Source organism: Haliotis rubra, unplaced genomic scaffold (assembly GCF_003918875.1).
Source record: "Haliotis rubra isolate DU_JTF1 unplaced genomic scaffold, ASM391887v1 Scf3, whole genome shotgun sequence".
In the NCBI taxonomy this organism is placed as follows: Eukaryota; Metazoa; Mollusca; class Gastropoda; order Lepetellida; family Haliotidae; genus Haliotis; species Haliotis rubra.
The window spans coordinates 2,295,124-2,314,511 of NW_025766968.1; the positions used below are offsets into that span (position 1 = coordinate 2,295,124).

General features: G+C 44.9%; 1 protein-coding gene across 6 annotated transcripts in view; it reads right to left on the reverse strand.

Annotated features, from left to right (window-relative positions):
- Window positions 1–594: 594 nt before the first annotated feature.
- Window positions 595–19,388, reverse strand: part of LOC124282414 (fatty acid synthase-like) — a 56,695-nt gene continuing 37,901 nt past the window's right edge. For 5 of the 6 annotated variants that reach the window (XM_046718402.1, XM_046718398.1, XM_046718400.1 and 2 more), the window contains 16 exons: window positions 19,237–19,363; window positions 17,895–18,009; window positions 17,058–17,245; window positions 15,336–15,572; window positions 14,553–14,705; window positions 13,522–13,725; window positions 12,960–13,174; window positions 12,146–12,352; window positions 10,943–11,307; window positions 10,408–10,595; window positions 3,855–3,960; window positions 3,362–3,482; window positions 3,124–3,216; window positions 2,489–2,649; window positions 1,532–1,722; window positions 595–1,138 (listed from right to left, as the gene is read on the reverse strand). In XM_046718402.1, the coding sequence (XP_046574358.1) occupies window positions 939–1,138; window positions 1,532–1,722; window positions 2,489–2,649; window positions 3,124–3,216; window positions 3,362–3,482; window positions 3,855–3,960; window positions 10,408–10,595; window positions 10,943–11,307; window positions 12,146–12,352; window positions 12,960–13,174; window positions 13,522–13,725; window positions 14,553–14,705; window positions 15,336–15,572; window positions 17,058–17,245; window positions 17,895–18,009; window positions 19,237–19,363 (2,871 nt within the window). In that variant the 3' untranslated portion in view covers window positions 595–938. The remainder of the gene's footprint in view (window positions 1,139–1,531; window positions 1,723–2,488; window positions 2,650–3,123; window positions 3,217–3,361; window positions 3,483–3,854; window positions 3,961–10,407; window positions 10,596–10,942; window positions 11,308–12,145; window positions 12,353–12,959; window positions 13,175–13,521; window positions 13,726–14,552; window positions 14,706–15,335; window positions 15,573–17,057; window positions 17,246–17,894; window positions 18,010–19,236; window positions 19,364–19,388) is intronic. The other variant, XM_046718401.1, reaches the window with a different exon arrangement.

Consider the following 19,388-nt stretch of genomic DNA (forward strand, 5'->3'; position numbering starts at 1 on the left):
CATCGATCTAGCCAATTTTGATACGATGACAGTGTCAACCAAGTCAGCGAGCCTGACCACCTGATCCCGTTAGTCGCCTCTTTCACAAGAATTCTCTTGAACCCCTATGGCACGCATGTAAACAATTTGCCGTGAAACTGAATTGACAAGATGTTCACAAGTTCTTGCTATAAGTTGAGAACACCTTTATAGGGATACTAAATTACTCCCAAATACAATTCTTGAAAATGAAATCTGATAACATAGTCCGGCTATTCTTTGAGAGAAATATAAGTGTTGTGAATCAGTAACCAACTTCATAATCATTCTGTAACAAACATCCCTCTAGCCCCATTCTGTAACAAACATCCCTCTAGCCCCATTCTGTAACAAACATCCCTGAAGCCCCATTCTGTAACAAACATCCCTGAAGCCCCATTCTGTAACAAACATCCCTGAAGCCCCATTCTGAATCTAAAATGACAGGCCTCTTAATAAGGCTCTTACCACTCTGGTACTCAGAGCATGAACATAACATGCCTTTGTTGAAATATTGGCTGTAATGCAATTTGATTTTTGTTCATTATATGCTAAAGAAAAAGAAGAACATCTGACTTCCATCCAACAGGGTATATTTTATTCCCGTTATTACATGGTCAACACCGTTCGATAGAAAACAATGAATATAGCACTATCACAGATCATACATATACCCCTGTCGTTCGGTATCGCTGTGAATGAAGTTATAGGTGTCACTGACGTTGAATGCTAAGTGTTACTCAGCAGCTGAGATGACACCTGATCCATCGTCATCTTGTAGCTGTCACACTGGCCTCCACAAAGTTGGAGCATCTCCAGACATCACCATCAGTCAGCATCTCAGTTATCACAACCCCTAAACATCTAATATCACAATAGCCCCATCTTAGGGAATCACCGGATATCATCCGACAGCACCATCACTGAGCTTCCCTTGACAACACGTTCTCTATAAACTGGGCAACAACCTCGACTTTATCACTCTTGAGAAATGACTGGTGATCTCCCTCCACAAACTTGACCTTGACCTCTCCGGTACAGAGCTGACCAAGCCCGTAATCTGATGACATGGGCACACTGATGGTCGGGTCGGACTTTACTCTGAGGAGGTGAATATTGCCTGAAAAGAAAAATCACAAACTTTGAGATTTCCCTACAAAAATAGAATGACCCCAACCCCTCCCCAGAAACCCCCCTTTCATATTTGGAATGGAATATATATGTTTGTCCCCCTTGCTTCCCTGTTCGTTACAGAAGTCCCAAATATTTCAAAGTATACCAAAACAGCGGATTTGTTATGAGTTATTGTACCCAAGACCAATTTATATCGCCCAACAATACTGGTAAATGCCATAGTTATTGACCAAAATGAAATGAAGTGTACAATTAAATATGCTAGAAAGCTAAATAAGCCAAGCCAAAGCACGACGATCTGGCAATTTACATAAGTGACTCCTTGCGTCAACACGGTGAAACATGCAAAGTAACAAAAACAACCACGAATTAAACTAACCAATAAATTTCTCCTGCGGTCTGTACTTGTCTGCTATGAAGGTGCTGTTAATGTACTCTTCCGCTTTCTTCTCCCTCGAGAGTCTTATCACTTCAGTGGCAGCAGAATGCAGTCCCATCTTTCTTTCTGACTTGTCCTTGTTCAGAATTCTGTTTTTAAGTGACATCCATTTGGTCTTCTTGGGGCTTTCGCTGTAGACAGATATTGCATATGTGAAAATCCACATGTCAACAGACTGACTGACTGAGTTTAGTTTTACGCCGCTTTTAGCAATATTCCAGCAATATCACGGCGGGGGACACCAGAAATGGGCTTAACACATTGTGCCCATGTGGGGAATCGAACCCGGGTCTTAGGCGTGACGAGCCAACGCTTTAACAACTAGGCTACCCCACCGCCCCACATGTCTACATGTCTACAGAAGATGTCCCACAACACGCCACACTCTGCAACGGCAGTCTGAACATGATTAAGCCATTGCAACGTGTTCACTATACTTCGAACGATGTGGCCTGTGGGCTGTGGGCTGTCGGATGCCCCTTGCAACATATTTGGAGAAGGGTTCTGTTTACTATGCTATGCAGACAAATGTCAATAAGCCGTTATGACATTTATGAAAGTTTTACTAGTTGGTTTCAACATAAGCGTGCTTCTAGAACTGCAACAATTTACCCGTGCAATCACGAACAAACTAATCGATTTGTATAAAAAACAAAACCATTTCTATTTTAGACAATAGCCGTTTTTACTTTACAGTTCCAATCATGTCAGTAGCCTGATCAAAGGTGTAAGTTATACCAACACATTCGGGGACATTCATGCAATCCCTTACAATACATTATAATAAAACCATCAAAGTATCCTCATGTTAACGAACACTTTAGGCAACAGTACAGCTATGAATTCCAGCTAATTTGTTCGAGACATTGGCGATGTCCATGTCCACGTTGCCCTCACCTGATGACGACATTGCCCATGATGAAGTCCACTGCCATTCTGACACGGGGGTAGCCGGAGGGTAGATTCCCCAGGGCACCGATGAGAAACTGACGTGCCTTGATGGGCCCGTACATCTCCACGAACGACACCAGTGCCACGATCTCCGTGGAATCATTTGACTTGCAATATAGAATTGAGTGGATTACTTAAATTGTCCGTATCGGCATTGTCTGGAGACAGGCTGTATGTTAAGAATAAGGCTGTATGAAACAATTTGTTGATGTTGACTAATAATGCTGATAAAAGTGATACTCTGTCCGCTTCGATCACTGCAGAAGAGAATGAATGTAAATGCTGTAACATTATTTGAAGATGGACACATTCAGTTCGTGTGTTTGTTTCACGCAATACCCAGCAATATTCCAGCTTTATGACAGTGTTCTGTAAATCGCGTCTGTAGCATTCAAGCCACTAACCGCCACCACACATTTGGGATACGATGACGTTGAGTCAATCAGTTCACCAAGACTCTCATTCAGTGGCCCCTCAGGTTGTTGGGAGCTATATTGTGACATTTATTGTTTCGTCACAAGCTATGTCCTCAAGGAATGACCATGTCGGCATTTTAATCCGCCGCGAGTTAGATTTCTTACCGCCGAATCAGCTCTGTCAAGTTCCTCCCGTCCTATGGCTATGTGAGAGTGGACAAAACCAGGCCCTCCATCCAGAATGATAAGACATTCAACCTGCATAATACCCAAGAAGATACTTCATAATAAAATCTGTAAAAACAGCTATTGATAAAATTGAAAACTTTTTCATTTTAAAATCAGTGTTACGTTATTATTTGAATACACATGTTCTTTCCATTCCAGCAAGTTCCAGTGCTACCTTTTTATTGGACTTCTGCAGCTGCCTGGCTATCTCAAAGGCTATCATCCCGCCGTATGAATACCCAGCAAGCCTGTATGGTCCAGCGGAGTCGTGGATCTCGATGGCATTTCGGTAAAACCTATAAAGGAGCTTGACATCAACTATTAGAAAACCAAAACCTTTGAAATTAATCCACGGCGGGGGGCACCAGAAATGTGCTTCACACATTGTATCCATGTGGGGAATCTAAACCAGGCCTTCGGCGTGATGAGAGAACGCTTTAGCCACTGGGCTACCCCACCGCCCCTCCCATTTATGAAAAAAAAACAATCCAGAAATTTACGACCTGTCCTAGTTTTGTACCATATTTCAATATCTTTCCGTATGAAACGGACTGGGACGGAACCACCATGTATCCACTCTCTGGGAAGACGCTAAATTCGCTAGACCATGGAAACGTAACAATCGTTTGTTTCCACACAGTAACAAATGGAGCGGGTAGTTTACTCACCCAGCCATATCTGTGACCGAGGATGACGTCGTGGACGGCGTGCGCTGTACACCGTAGCAGGGCACGTTCAGTGCCTTTCCAAGGGCCGTCAGAAGAAGCAGAGTACCTGGTATGTCATGTAAGGCGGAAACGTGAAACAAAGGTAGCGAGTGAATGTTGTTTCACGAAGCAGTCGGAAACATTCCGGCTTTAAAATAGCTGCCTTTTTAACTATCTGTCTGGTGTACTGAACAACGTCAAATGCCGTCGGGATCGTCGCTTGACCACTCAATCCAATTATGTTGCCTCTTATGAGAGTGTCTGGGACCAGCAACACTCCCCAGGCTGTTCACAAAGGGCAATATAACTTAGAAAAATGTAGGGTTAACGGAAGGTTGGAAATGGTAAGTGGGCTGTTGAAAAACCCTTACCGAATCTCTTATTTCAGTTATAAGAGAATAATCAGACTATTACCTGCTGAAACGGAACCATTACATGTACAAAGCAAACTAGTGGTGTAACGCTTTAGAAGAACTATTGGGTTTGGGTGGATGGGTATAGTTTTATGCTGCTTTTAGCAATATTTCAGCAGATTCACGACCGGGGATCACAGAAAAGGGCTTCAAATATGTACGGATATGAGTGTGTGAGTGAAATGAGTGAGTATAGTTTAACACCGCTTTTAGCAATATTCCAGCAATATCACGGCGGGGGACACCAGAAATGGGCTTCACACATTGTTCCTATGTGGGGAATCGAACCCGGTTCTTCGGCGTGACGAGCGAACGCTTTAACCACGGGGCTATCCCACCGGCCCTGTACGGATATGATAAATCGAACCTGGATCTTCTTTCTGACGAGCAGGCGCGTTAACCACAATCCCAATGAGATGTTGCTATTCTAAAGATAATAGTTATGTGGAAACTTGAATTCGCACAAAATGATGCGGAGAGAATGGAATTAAGGGCAAGTTGAAAGATAAGGAACTAAATGCAGAACGCACATGAAACGTTTCAAATCATGCAACACTACTTTAAATATGTAATTTTTAAAGTAAAATTGATATTTTATACTTATCCTGACTCATGATCTTTGCTTATCTCCCTTTCCCTTTCGAATGGTAGTGGAACACTTGAATCCCTTGAAGTTCCCGAAGCGGACGTACAATACTCACCCAAGAGTTACCTCCCTACCTCCCTTCCTCTTTCCCGCGCAAACGTACCATGCGACGTGCCCAGACTTGTCACTCTCTCCTTATATTTTCGCCCATGCACTTGGATCTGCTGTGAAATCACAAGTGTCTTCAACGGGGTGGTTGGGAGGGCTTGTTCGTCATGAGTCAGGATAAGTATATAATATCAATTTTACTTAAAAAATTACATATTTTTCCTTATCCTGACTCATGATCTTTGCTTATAGAATCCGTCGGAATAGGTGGTGGGTCAAGCCACTGGATTCAACAGCTGTCCTTAGATACATCCTGTATCCCCCCCATGGGCACTGCAAACGGCATTTCCGTGGTCCTATTCTTCCAACTTGCGTAGTAACTCGGGGGCGGTGGGGTAGCTTAATGGTTAAAGCTTTTGCTCGTCACGCCGAAGACCCGGGTTCGATTCCCCACATGGGCACAATGTGTTAAGCCCATTTCTGGTGTCCCCCGCCGTGATATTGCTGGAATATTGCTAAAAGCGGCGTAAAACTATACTCAGTCAGTCAGTCAGTAACTCGGGGGGACCACTCCTTGTCTTACTTCAATCTCAGACAAGTTGAATCATGTTGATTCGTGTGGTTATAGATAAACTAGTATTCTCCTGTACTTGATATCTTATAACAACCCATGGATTATGATAAGATCTTTATCATAAATGAGTTGCGATCCCTTTATGTGCAGGTAAGGTTATTACCCGCACAGGATCTTAATCACTCATGCTAGTCTGTCCTAGACTGTGCGCATGGACTTTCAAACTAATACTTTTCCTAGTAAAAGTCATCTACAAGTCAACGTGATAAAGGGTGAGATTTCAACTCAGCGCCTTTGAGGAACCGTTAGTTGCTGTGCTACAACGAGAGGCCCAAATTGGTGAATGCCTGAGACGTCTTCAGTGGCTATGTCTCGGAGGTAGTGGTTGGCAAACGCCGTGTCCGAGTTCCAGAAGCAGCCCTCCATTATTGTCGGTATAGAGCAATTTCCATGTAGAGCTATGGTTGACGCCAGTGCTCTCACTTCGTGTGGGTTGGAAGCTCTAGGAGGTTCTAGTCCTGCTGCCTTGTAGGCTCTCAATATAACGGCTCTCATCCAGAACGATATGGTCGTTCTTGAGACTTCAGTTGATGTCTCAGTTGATAATGGGATGAATAGGCGCTTGAATTTCCTTCTCCTCGTCTTAGTCTTTTGAAGATATATCTTCAAGGCTCTGACTGGGCACAAGGATAAGTCCTCTATATCTTGTGGGCCGAGGACTGTAGACGGTGCTGGTACGTGGAATTGTCTATCTGGTTGACCAGGTAGTTGATTCTTGGCAATAAAGTCCCATCTAAGTCCTAGATGAACTGTATTATTTTGCCCTCTGTCGAATGTCGTTCGACCGTAGTCCAGCGCATGTATCTCCAATATGCGTCTTCTGTGTTAGTAGCTCGATCTTGATCTGGTCTAGTGGTTCGTAGACATCACTGGTAAGATGACGCAGAATTACATTCAGGTCCCAGGCTGGAGCTCTGAATTTCTTTTGTTGGTCTTCCAACTTGAATGATTTCAGTAGAGCAAGTAATTCTGGTACTTTCGTAAACTTGATGCCTGTTTTCATGGTAATCACTGTACTGATGGCAGCGAGGTAAGTCGATAGAGTCGAACCCTTTAGATGTCTGGTCTGTCTCAGATGACATAGATATTCCGCCACTTGAGGATGCATAGCTATTATGGCTGTGAAGCCTTTCCGCCTTGCGTAAGTTTCAAACTTCAGCCATTTATCGTCGTATAGGTTGCGAGTCGATCTGCGTAACGCTAGAGTTACTGCTTTGGCTGCTCTGGCGGAGTATCCTCTTTTCTTCAAACACATTTTGATACGGTCCACACGTGTAGCTGGAACACTGCTGGGTTTCCGTGGACTTGCTTGGTGTGCGGATGTATCAGTAGGTTCGGCCAATCTGGAAGCTTGATTACTGGACTTCCTAGGTTTTCTAGTAGATCTGGAAACCATGCTCTCGCTGGCCAGTAAGGCGCGACCAAAGTCAGTTGTAGCGTCTGTGTCTGTTTGATCTTGATCAGTACTTTTGGCAGTAGAATCGGGGGTGGAAAAGCGTAGCCGTTTAGTCCTTCCCACGACATGCTCAGTGCATCTGTTGCCCAGGCTTGAGGATCTGGAACTGGTGAGACGAACGTCTGCAATTGTTTGTTGAACCTCGTGGCGAACAGGTCTATGGACGGGAATCCTATTTCCCTTATGTTCCGAAACGCTTCTGGATGGAGCATCCATTCTGTTGGCGACGGGTGTAGTGGTCTTGAGAGAGCGTCTGCTAGTACGTTCTTGGCTCCGGGTATGTGACACGCCTTTATCCAGATGTCTGCTTTTTGCGTGATCTGGAACAACTGGAATGTGAGCTGCAGTAGGCTTGGTGATCTTGTGGATCCTTGCCGATTTATAGAGAACGCCACTGTGGAGTTGTCTGTGTGGATCATCATCATCTTGTTGTTCAGCAAGCTCGACCATAGTTGTACTGCGTTGATCACTGCTTTCATCTCTAGTAGATTGATGTGGAGCTTTTGTTCTGTATGAGACCACTTTCCCGACGCTACTTGATCGTTGAGATGTGCCCCCCATCCTTGCAACGAGGCATCCGCGTAGAGGTGTGTCTCGAAGGCCGGCTCTTGTAAATAGACTCCTTCACAGACATTCGACCTGTGTGTCCACCATAGTAGATACCTCCTGAGGTTTTCGGGCAGCAGGATAGGGTCGACACTGTCCAGATGCTTTATGAGGAACCGTTGTAGTGGTCTTAGCTGTAACCTTCCTATGTGCGCCGAGATTAGTAGGCCGAGTAGAACTTGCCATGATCGTAGTGTTAACGGAGAGGTAACTGCTGGCGGAATCGACTGGGGGTGGAAGACTCCAGTCGTTCCTAACTCTGGCTTCAGCGTCTGGTACCTCTGGAAGCTCTCTGGCCGCGGCCTCTTCCTGAGTTTCCTCTGTAGTTGCCTGAGGGGCGACGAAAAAGTCCTCCCGCCTCTGGAGCTGGAGTACTTTCTGTCTTTAGCTCTCTGTATCCCAGCGTACTTAGACTTGTTGTATCTCTGGGATGTATGGCGAATGATGTTGGCCAAGGTGTCTATGGTCTTGATCATCATCACCTCTCTGGAGTCTTGTGTAGCTTGTTTAGCTGCATCGTCCAATAGACCTCCAAAGATGGTAGGCGCCTCCCACGGAGCTCGTAGAAGAGGCTGCGTAAATCTGTCATTCCAGGAGCAGGACGCCCGTAGACCCTGTCTGCGCATTAAGGGGATTGCCGCCGAAATCGATGTGAGGTGGTCTGATAGGAAGAACTGATCCTTCTTTTGTGTGACGAGGGCCGAGTAGATCATTTTATCCTCTTCCGTGGTGGAATTCTGGAATTCGTTGATTCGTTGATGGCCCTAGATATTGCTAGTCTGAAGAAAGATCTTCTAGAAGCTGTATCCACTTGTGATAACTTCTTATCATCCACCTTATACACCTTAGTCCTGGCATAGTTTACCAACTTGATGTTGTCGTCCCACTCCGGCACCTTCACAAATGGTTCCATGTGATGTAGGGGGAATCTCTTCTTATTAAAAGATGGTAATTGCTGCGTCTGGAACTTGGAGGCCTTCGCGAAGGCTGTGCATAGACTGTCCGTACGCTGGATATAGGCTCGATCGGTGGGATTGTGACGGAGTCGAAGTCATCATCCTTCATCATGTAGGTGTAACTTTCGTTCCTAGAGGGAGACTCCAGGCTCAACCCGCTAGCAATCCAAGCCGAGTCCGAAAAGACGGGGTCCGTAGTGTCTTGATTCAGAGAGCTGTGTCTTGTTGACGTATCTCTGTGTGAGCCTGTATCCCTTCGCGAACCTTCATCCTGGGTTTCGCGAACCTGCAGCTGAAGATTCCTCCCTATGCGAACGTCTGTCATAGGAGCGTTCCCATTGCAAACGTCTATCTCTGGAATCTCTTCGCGAACCTCCGTGTGGTGAGCTGTGCCTTCGCAGCTGAAGATTCCTCCCTATGCAAACGTCTGTCATAGGGCGTTCCCATTGCGAACCTCCATGTGGTGAGCTGTGCCAACCCAAGTTCCAGACGTGAACCTTGCAGGTGTAGCTCTGATGGGTGTAGATTCGCGCAGGCCAGTGGGTTTGCGCACGGTGTCAGTAGACTGTTGGGTCTTCCTTGATTCTTGCTGGAATCTCTGCTCCATCATAGCCATCATCTTGTTGGTGAACTGCGTCATGAACTGCCCCGGGTCGAAGTTCTGCATTTGTTGTATCGGCTGCGATGCTGTTTTCCTTGCCTCAACTTCTGTCCTCGAAGGAAGAGGTCTTATGTCGGACAGCTGGCCTGCTGTGACATTCATAGGTGATGATCTAGTAGTAGTGGATATTGACTGCGTCATAGATGTCATCGATACCTCAGGTAGAAGTATAGGGGGTCTTTCTCATGCGGCGGTACGATCTCATCGTTGAAAGATCTCAGCGTAGCAGCGGTAGCACGTGTAGTTTTGCCCTCAGATCTAGTACTCGTAGACTTTCTCTGCGTAGTAGAAGAGGACACCGTCTTCTTCTTAGACTGGGACGGCGTAGGTTGCGAGGTTGACGACCTTTTCTTAGCCCCCTTTGCCGCAGACTGGCTCTGTAATGTACTAGGCAACATATCACTATTATGAACATCAGCAGCAAGCAACATACGGTTTTTGGCCTGATCTCCAGATTTATCACATGTGACTAGAGATGTCTTTTTCACCCGATCTATGGCACGTCTATAAACATAAGACAGATATTGATTAAATTGTAATTCAGTTAAATCAATACAGTAGCTACAACGCAAGGTGGATGAACATGGATCTGTACACGATGGACATTGGGGGTGAGGATCAGCCAGAGACAACCCGTGTTTACACACACAGCAGGATTTCATGAATTGTAAACAAGTTACAACACGATGAAAACCACGACTCAAAGTCAATAAATTTCAACAAATTTGTACAAATCCTACATCGTAATTATAAACAAAACCCATACACAGCTTCATTTTGAAGAATAGGCCTAAATACAAATGATAGATTGCCGTATACGGGACTCAGTTCTCGCCCAACCATCCGCTTGGGCGAAAAGGGAGAGAGTGACAAGTCTGGGCACGTCACATGGTACGTTTGCGCGGGAAAGAGGAAGGGAGGTAACTCGTGGGTGAGTATTGTACGTCCGCTTCGGGAACTTCAAGGGATTCAAGTGTTCCACTACCATTCGAAAGGGAAAGGGAGATAAGCAAAGATCATGAGTCAGGATAAGGAAAAATGCAATTACTTTCATGGGATCTGCAATGTATACTGCAACATTTCCATACTCGTACCTGTGATTGGATGGACAATAAAGATGGGTTTATCCTTGGAGACAACGTCATTGAGCTTGAGGAGAGGAGGCGTGATCCTGCTGGGTGTCAAAAGCTTCTTCACACATGGGGAATGAGGCGTCATTGGTGTCCTGGGCACGCCCACAAAGAGGAAATCCATTGTCTGGGGAGTCGTGGGCATTCTGTTGCTGTACAATGATACATTATAGTACCGACTTGAGTGAGCGAGTTGGATTTTAAAGTAGCTGCTGCAATATTTAGTCACGTTACGACTGTGGACACCAAAAATGGGTTTCAAAGGCTAGGAAAACCTGTAACCACAAGGCGACCACCCGTCCAAACATTGACTAAGAATAGACTGTCACTCAGCATCAACACATCAAAGATGTACGGTATCAGGTCTGCGGACAGCTTACGTGATGTCCAGTCGAAATTTTAATCGCATTTTACAAGCTTTGATGATTAGGAATACCGTACCCCAAGAATTAAAACTGAACCCTGAGAATGAAGAATCAATTTCCTGAACGAGTCTCACCTTGAAAGGACATTCCTGCTTCTATCATGTCCGGGGGATGCGAAGACCTTATCTTCCATGTAACTTCCCTCCAACTTCACCCCACTGAACTTCAGGTCCAGCGAGGCCAAGGGGTCTCTGTAGCAGGCAGAGCTCGGGGAGTCGACAGTGATCCTGATGATGGGTGTGGAGGCGGAGGTGTACTGAGACATGTCCACCGATATGATGCTGTTGCGGATGGTGTTGGGTGGAGCTAACAGCCCTGAGCAGATGGCAGATGAAGGGGTCAGCAGTTTCGAGGCCTCCATGTATGACGAGGTGCGAGCGATGTTCAGTTGGTCCTTGCTGTCATTAAGGTAGGACGTATTTTGAGTGATGGAGAACTCCTGAAATATGGCCAGATTTGTGGTTCAGTCACAAGATCGATTTAAACATTACCATCGTATGAAATCTGGAGTTCTGTCTCGTAACTGACATTAAATATAATTCCTTTGAAGTGTAAATACAAAGCATAAACATGTGTATCAAACATATTGCTCCACGCCCCTCGAATTAACCATTCTAGTGTGTTAATGAGATGAGTGAGTTTAGTTTACGCTGCACTCAGCAAAATTCCACCTATATGGCAGCGATCTGTAAATAATCGAGTATGGACCAAACAATCCAGTGATCAACAGCATGAACATCGATCTACGCAATTTTGATACGATGGCATGTGTCAACCAAATAAGTGAGCCTGACCACCGTTAGTCGTCTCTTTCGACAAGCATGGTTACTGAAGATCAATTCTATCCCGGATCTTCACGGGTAGTGTTAATGAGGAGCTATACAGCAATGATAACTACATAAAGAAATCTGTATGGTCACCAAACGAAGGTGTCAAAATAAATGGAAATAAGGTCAAATAGATCCATGTTGTCAGTTGTTATATCGTGTTAGAATTAGTGTTATGCACCTATTTCACAATGGCTTTTGAAAACCAAGTCTGTTACTATTCAACAAAAAGTTACCACTACTTCAACTATATCACAGCGTCTGGAATAAGTCAACCAAATCATGAAGATCCACACATAGAATGGGATATGATGAACAACATTCAGTCATAAACCTTGACTAAAATATTTTCAAGTTACAAGGGACAAACATCATTTATTAAAACACAGTAACTTCGGAGGAAGGTGTATGGCAACGTAGTGTTGCAGATGTAAACGTTGTCAGCATCACCTGTGGTTTCATCGACAGAGTGAGCTGAAGTCGCTCCACTGATGCCACGTCGTTTTCTGGGATACCGTCCAAGACATCCTTCATCTTACATCCGGGACCATCCAAAAGAGTGAACAACTTCTGTAAGCTGATTGGCTGAGAAAACTTCATCTGTTCCTCGACACAGTAACGAAGGCCGCGAGGCTCTGGGTAACCATCATCTGCTCTCTGACAAAACCCACCAAGGCCAATTCTGTTTAAGTTCGGTACGACAAATCATGTATAAATGACTATTCTCTCTGAATTATCTCAAACCTTCCTTTACTTTTCAGTTACAAGCATTTCTTTACCTGTAAACATAAAAGAAACACACCAGAAAAAATAGTGCTAACATGTCAACAGAACATCCATGATGTTTTTTCGATTATTTCCACTATTCAAGAGTTTGGACCAAGTTGGCCAAAGCTAAAATTCCATGACCTCTTAAGCATTTCATTACCCGTATAAACCAAGTTGTCCAATGTCCTAAATGGCTACGAGTGAGTGAGTGAGTTTAGTTTTACGCTGCACTCCAGTTATATGCCGGCGGTCTGTAAATAATGGAGTCTGGACCAGACAATCCAGTGATCAACAGCATGAGCATCGATCTGCGCAATTGGGAACCGATGACCTGTGTCAACCAAGTCAGCGAGCCTGACCACCCGATCCCGTTAGTTGCCTCTTACGACAAGCATAGTCGTCTTTTTTGGCAAGCATGGGTTGCTGAAGACCTATTCTACCCCGGATCTTCGCGGGTCTATATGGCTACGATACGAACTTGACCAAATGCACTCACATCTCTGACTGATGATGATGTGATTGTCTCCAGTGCTGCCAAGATGTCTTTGTCGGGCGTGTCCTGAAGCTGAGAGAAGATGGTGGCCGGGCTGACACTCATCACAGTGATGTTCCGCAGGAAGGCCGACATACCCAGAGAGTCCTTCTCACTAGGCCTCCCCGTCAGTACACACCGTCCATGGTCGGCCACGAGGTCCATTGCTGAATTCATGTCTGAAATACATTGTGTTTGTTGGTTAGCAATAGCCAAGACAAAATAAAATACGAGAACACACAAGATAACATCAACTGACCAAACAAATCTGTGGTTGATAGGATGAAACAACCCACACAGTCGGGTAATGCCAACACAGGTCAAACTAGATGCTGATGTTTTCCCCACTCATACCGTCAGTACATAATGACGTAACCCGTCTCTATCAACCTATCAGTTTAATCTAGTATATGTTTTGGTGATGAATTGGTAATTTGTAACGGCTAATGTGACTTGCTAAATATCCTGTTGAATAATGTTTAACAATCGGCTGACTGATCAATGAAATTAGCTGATATAAACTTACCGGATCCATCACTCTTAAAGCATACGTCCACACCCTTTCCTTTCGTCAGCTGCTTCAGCTGTATTCCGAGACTACGAGGATGAAGGATTTTGACCTTAGGGAAGGCGTTCCGTAGCATGAGGCTCATCTCATGATCCCAGGTGCAGGTGAATACGTCACTGCCTTGTACCGTCAGCATGGCGATCATGTACAATGCCACGGTGTCTGTAAAATGTGACAGGAATGTTGTTTGAGCTACTGCAAACGTGTTAGCGAACAAGACTGTACTGTTCCGCAATAGGCTATACTATGGTGTCCGCAATATGCTATACTATGGTGTCCGCAATATGCCATACTATGGTGTCCACAATATGCCATACTATGGTGTCCGCAATATGCCATACTATGGTGTCCGCAATATGCCATACTATGGTGTCCGCAATATGCCATACTATGGTGTCCGCAATATGCCATACTATGGTGTCTGCAATATGCCATACTATGGTGTCTGCAATATGCTATACTATGGTGTCCGCAATATGCTATTCTATGGTGTCCGCAATATGCACGTTATATAACGGCAGGCTGTACTTAACCTAGGTTGAGCCAAACAAGTGATGGGCAGTATTTAAAATATGAAGCAATATTCCATCTACATGGCGGTTGTCTGTAAATAATGGAGTCTGGACCAAACAATCCAGTGATCAACAGCATGAGCATCGATCTACGCAGTTGGGATACGTTTACATTTGTCAACCAAGTCAGCGAGCCTGACCACCCGATCCCGTTAGTCGCCTTTTACGACAAGCATGTGTTGCTGAAGACCAATTCTAACCCGGTTCTTCACGGGTGACAGGCAATGTAACAGATTCCACCCGACCAAATCAGCATTCAACATGGAAATCAACATGTGTTTGTAACATACCCAAGATCATCGTAATATTAACATGTCAAAATATACCTTAAGCTGGTAACAGCACCGCAAGATAGGATCACGAAAACGAAAAACGACTTACACATGCCAGTATTGTATATAATCACATGACAATTACCGAGAGGATTAAGAAGAACTGCTGACTGTTCTGGCGAGACACTGGCAACATCTCTCAGTGTGTGAAATGCGAGGATGAAGGGCACCACGGCTTCCAGGTCCTCCGCCTTCCAGTTCTCCGGCACGCTGTAACTCTTGTGCTTCACACCACCGTCTTCAGTAATGTAGAAAAACAACGTTGGAGAATAATTGCATCTACACTAAATGTTTTAGCAAAATTATCGGTATATGTGAGATATTGCTCAACATTGTTTGAACAGGGTAATGGTGATTTTTAAACGTTTCTTGGTAGACATGTATTTCCAGATCTGACGCAGTAGTGACCAAAATAATGTGTGATTTTTTTCGACTTTGTCCAGTGTTATTTTCTGGTGACAAACTGACATACTGTTTGTGACGGATGCCATCTATGGAGCAGGACACACCAAGTATATCATCCCAACTGACAGCGATTCATGAAATGTGTAGGATATTGTCGGAGTCATTAAACGGAATCTGATTTGGTTTCCTATGGTTACGGGCAATGTTTGGCTGCATGTATTATAAAGACATTTCAGTTTCATAATCATTGGACAAATTTATTCGGACTGTGTATTATCAATTAACGGATTCATTTACTTATCCTACGGTGGGTAGCAATGTCCTGTGGGGATAATATTCCGAAAAGCAACAACTCCTGTGGGTAAGCGTTCCGAGCCACTTTTAGAAATAGCAGGGTGCGGGACACCAGAAATCTGGTAATGCACGATGAGCCTTATTCATAAAGCTACATCACCACCCTTACCTGTAATAGACACCAGTCCAATCTGCTCGGAAGGCTCGTTGTCCGTGTGCCCAGTGTACAAGAGGAGTTTGTCGTCACTGCTGTTGTTGCTGGGTAGGCTGTAGAGCAACACACTGTCCACAACGGAGGTGGAACTAGCATCACCGAGGTTGAGGTTGTGTAGAAGAATGGACTGGTCTAGACTCCTCTTGACAGATGGCTGGAACTGGAGTACCACGCCACCAGCCTTGCAGATACCTAAAGGAATCGCAAAGGTGAGGTGAGGTGAAATTGGGTTTAACGTCATACTTGAGAATATTTCGCTCATATGACGACGTGCATGCGGGTGTATGTATAGCTGCTTGTACTATCCCAGACTGAAGCTGGTTTTATAGTGCTAGCCCACTGAGATACCATGCCACAGTGAAGCATGAATACCCCACTCAGACACATTATACTGACTCCGAGCCGACCAGTCCTTGTTGTACCCATTAATGCCGAGCGCCAGGCAGGGACCAACAAGTACCATATTTTAACGTCTTTTGGTATGACGCGATCGTGGATCGAACCCGCGACCTTCCGCTCTCCGGGCGGACGCTCTAACCACTATACCACGGACGCGGTTGGAATCGCAAAGAGTGATACAAATATGACACACCCAACGTTGCCCCAAATTTACATTATATTAAGAAGAAAACAGTAATTTTAATACACAAATCAATCAGTAGAAATTGTTTGTGGTCCTTAGTGGGTCCAAATATTTTAACACCAAGCAGATTGCATATTTAGACAAAAACTAACGAGTGATGGGGAATGACAGATGATCTTTCCAGAGAATGACATAATTAATATAACGAGGGAAAGATAATCTGCCAGTCCCCGTCACGAGTTGGTTATTGTTTTTTATTACCCATATCAGTTTTCGATCTAAAAAACGCTATATAATGAAAACAGCATTATCCATAAGGAAACCCGGGAGGTGGGGAATCTCCATATCCCTACGCGTTGATTGGCTGTATCAGAAAATAAAACAGCCAATCAACGTTTACCAAAAGGTGTAACCTTCCTTGGGCCTTACAGGAAAAATACTACCCTGTGTCCTCCTTCCCATTTGGGCAATAAATATTTGGGCTTTACGACAATGGTGGATACCGAGGGCCAGTTTGGGCTTGAAATAGGTTGAAAGAGTATTGCAGCGATAACTGGGCATGTCAACTTTGATGAAATCCGAGAAAGGGTCATTTCTCCACAAACGTGGACGCACTCAACATCAGAAATTGGAAGCCACGACCTGAGGGGAACATAAGGGAAGCAACTCTGCAACGATGAACTGGGGCGCCTCAGACTGGGCCAAACTTTCATCATACAGCTGGACTGACAAATGCTAAAGTTGGGTGGTTGGTTTGTTGTTTAACGCAGAACTCAGCAATATTTCAGCTATATGGCGGCGGTATGTAAATAATTGAGTCTGTACCAGATCAATCTGTGATAAACAGCATGACCATCTACCTACACAAGTGGGAGACAAATACTAAAGCGGTGCATCAGACAAAGCAACATACCAAACTCACAGGTGCCCTTCGAAAATTTGATTATTTTGTCTTTTAACATGTTGGACCTTATCCTCCCACCATCATATCTCCGTATACCCAAATAATCCCACTCCTTAGCAAAGCATGGCCAAGTAAAATGCACTTGAACATAAGGCGCCGCCACGTCAGTGATTCCGAAACGTCCTCCTACCTGTATTTTCCTCCATCATGACAAGGACACTTGCGCAGTCGTGTGTGATCTTCATGTGTTGCTCAGGGTCGAGCATCACCTTGATTGGAAGATCAGGGGTGTGGGGGTTGACAAACTCCAGCACAGCGTTGATGAACTCCAGCCAGCTGTCCTCCCACACAACCTCCTCTGTCTCCACCTCATGCTCGCTGGAAACGAGCAGGCCAACAGAGTGAGTTGGGATTTACCCCGCTTTTAGCCATAGTCCTGCAATAGTCCTGGGGGGGAAGAGACACCAGAAATGGTCTCCACACATTGTGCCCATGCGGGGAATCGAACCCAGGTCTTCGGCGTGACGAGCAAATGCTTTAACCACCAGGCTACCCCACCGCCCCAGTACCACATTACAAAGCCACTTGGTATAACGCTAGTAGGAATACAACAGTGACCTGGCCCCTCATGCCAACGGAGAATAGTCGTCCGCTTGTTCGTTGTTTACGCCACACTCAGCAGCTTCCCAGCCATTTGACGGCAGTCTAAATAGCCGAATCTTGACCAGACAATCCAGTGACTGACCTGATGGACATCGATCTACACAAATGGGATAGGCTGACATGTGTCAACCAAGTCAGTGATTCCTACACCATACATCACGTTAGTCGCCTCTAATGACAAGCATGGGTCGCAAAAGAACTTCCTTTGATATGTTTTGGGACTAGACAACCGCAGAACAGTGAGCTTGACAAGCATCAGTTGTTCGCCAATCGCCATACAGAAGCAATTCTGGCGATTCTAACCGTTCGTCATGGGTCTCGTCAGTTTGTGTTTAATGTTATCTTATCCGATGTATCATCTTACCAATCTTCCTGTGGTTTAGCTACATTTTCATTCTGATCAACGTCATAGCCAGGAACTAGAGGGAGGTCAAGGTTGTTGCCTAGATGTTTAAACTGTCCTTTCATAACAACACCGCCTGAAAGTAAAACACACATCAACGAGAGTATGCATTTGGTTGTTCAGAAGTTTCTACGACTGTTCGTCATATAATTGTTATCTTAACCAGGTCATCTCATCTCATCTGAACAGTTACATAAAAGTATTTAAAATTAATAGTATCATTCATAAGCACACCGTCAGCATGCGTAGCTAAGACATTTGTTGTGAATAGTATGACAAAGAAAAAATCTTGACAGTCAGCAAATCTGATTAAAGTCACAAAACTCTTACTTGATTGTTTTTTTGACAGCTGACACTTGTAAGCACTAATTACTCAAATGAAGTGTTGCAGTTCGACTTAATTCAGTGTCACTTCAAGTCGAAGAAGAATTCACATGAACCTTGCCCGAGATTGAGCAACGTAATCGCCATTTTGAGCAGGTTCAGAGGAAGTCAGACAAATGTGTCGTCCACAAACTTTGGGTGAGGTGAGGTGAAAATGGGTTTTACGTCGTGCTTGAGAATATTTCGCTCATATGACGACGTGTATGCGTGTGTATTTGTATGTGCTGCTGCTTGTACTAGCCCAGACTTAAGCTGGTTTTATAGTGCTAGCTCACTGAGATACCATGCCGCGCAGTTAAGCATGAACAGCCCACTCAGACTCATTATACTGACTGCGAGCTGACCAGTCCTTGTACCCATTAATACCTAGCGCTAGGCAGGGACCAACCCGCGACCTTCCGCTCTCCGGGCGGACGCTCTAACCACTACACCATGGAGGAGGCCCTCACTAACGAACCACCATTGGTAAATAATTGAATGGGCGGGGTTTGTGTTGCATAATTGTGTTGAATATGTCACCGATGTAGGTTTCTTGTGTTCATCAAATAAGCAATTTAAAGTTGACTATACACTTAATACCGGCGTGCGCACTTTACAAAATCTGCTTAATGGACTTTCGCAGTGCACACAAGAATATTTATATCTGACTCAATAGACGAAAATCTGTTTTGACGTCATTCGGAAATATACCTACACAGCTGAAACATACACCGTCAGTTGCGACATGCTGGAATACCAGCCTGGTTCCCTTGGTCTGTTGCCCTGTGCTACGCTCCGACACTGTCAGTGTCGGAGCGTAGCGCAGGCGCAACAGACCCAGGGAACCAGTGTCAGTGTCGGAGTGTAGCGCAGGCGCAACAGACCCAGGGAACCAGGCTGGCTGGAATACTAACAGACTTAACTCCTCAGCCGCCCCTACCTTCAGCCTGTATAGCGAAGCCCATCGTGGCAGGATGCACGTGTATAAGCGCTCCGTGTAGACATTCCTGCTTCATCAACTCTGGGGTAGTCACCAAGCTATGAAGCACTGTAGACTGCAGGCTGTCCTTAACACACAGAGTCAGTTGTGAA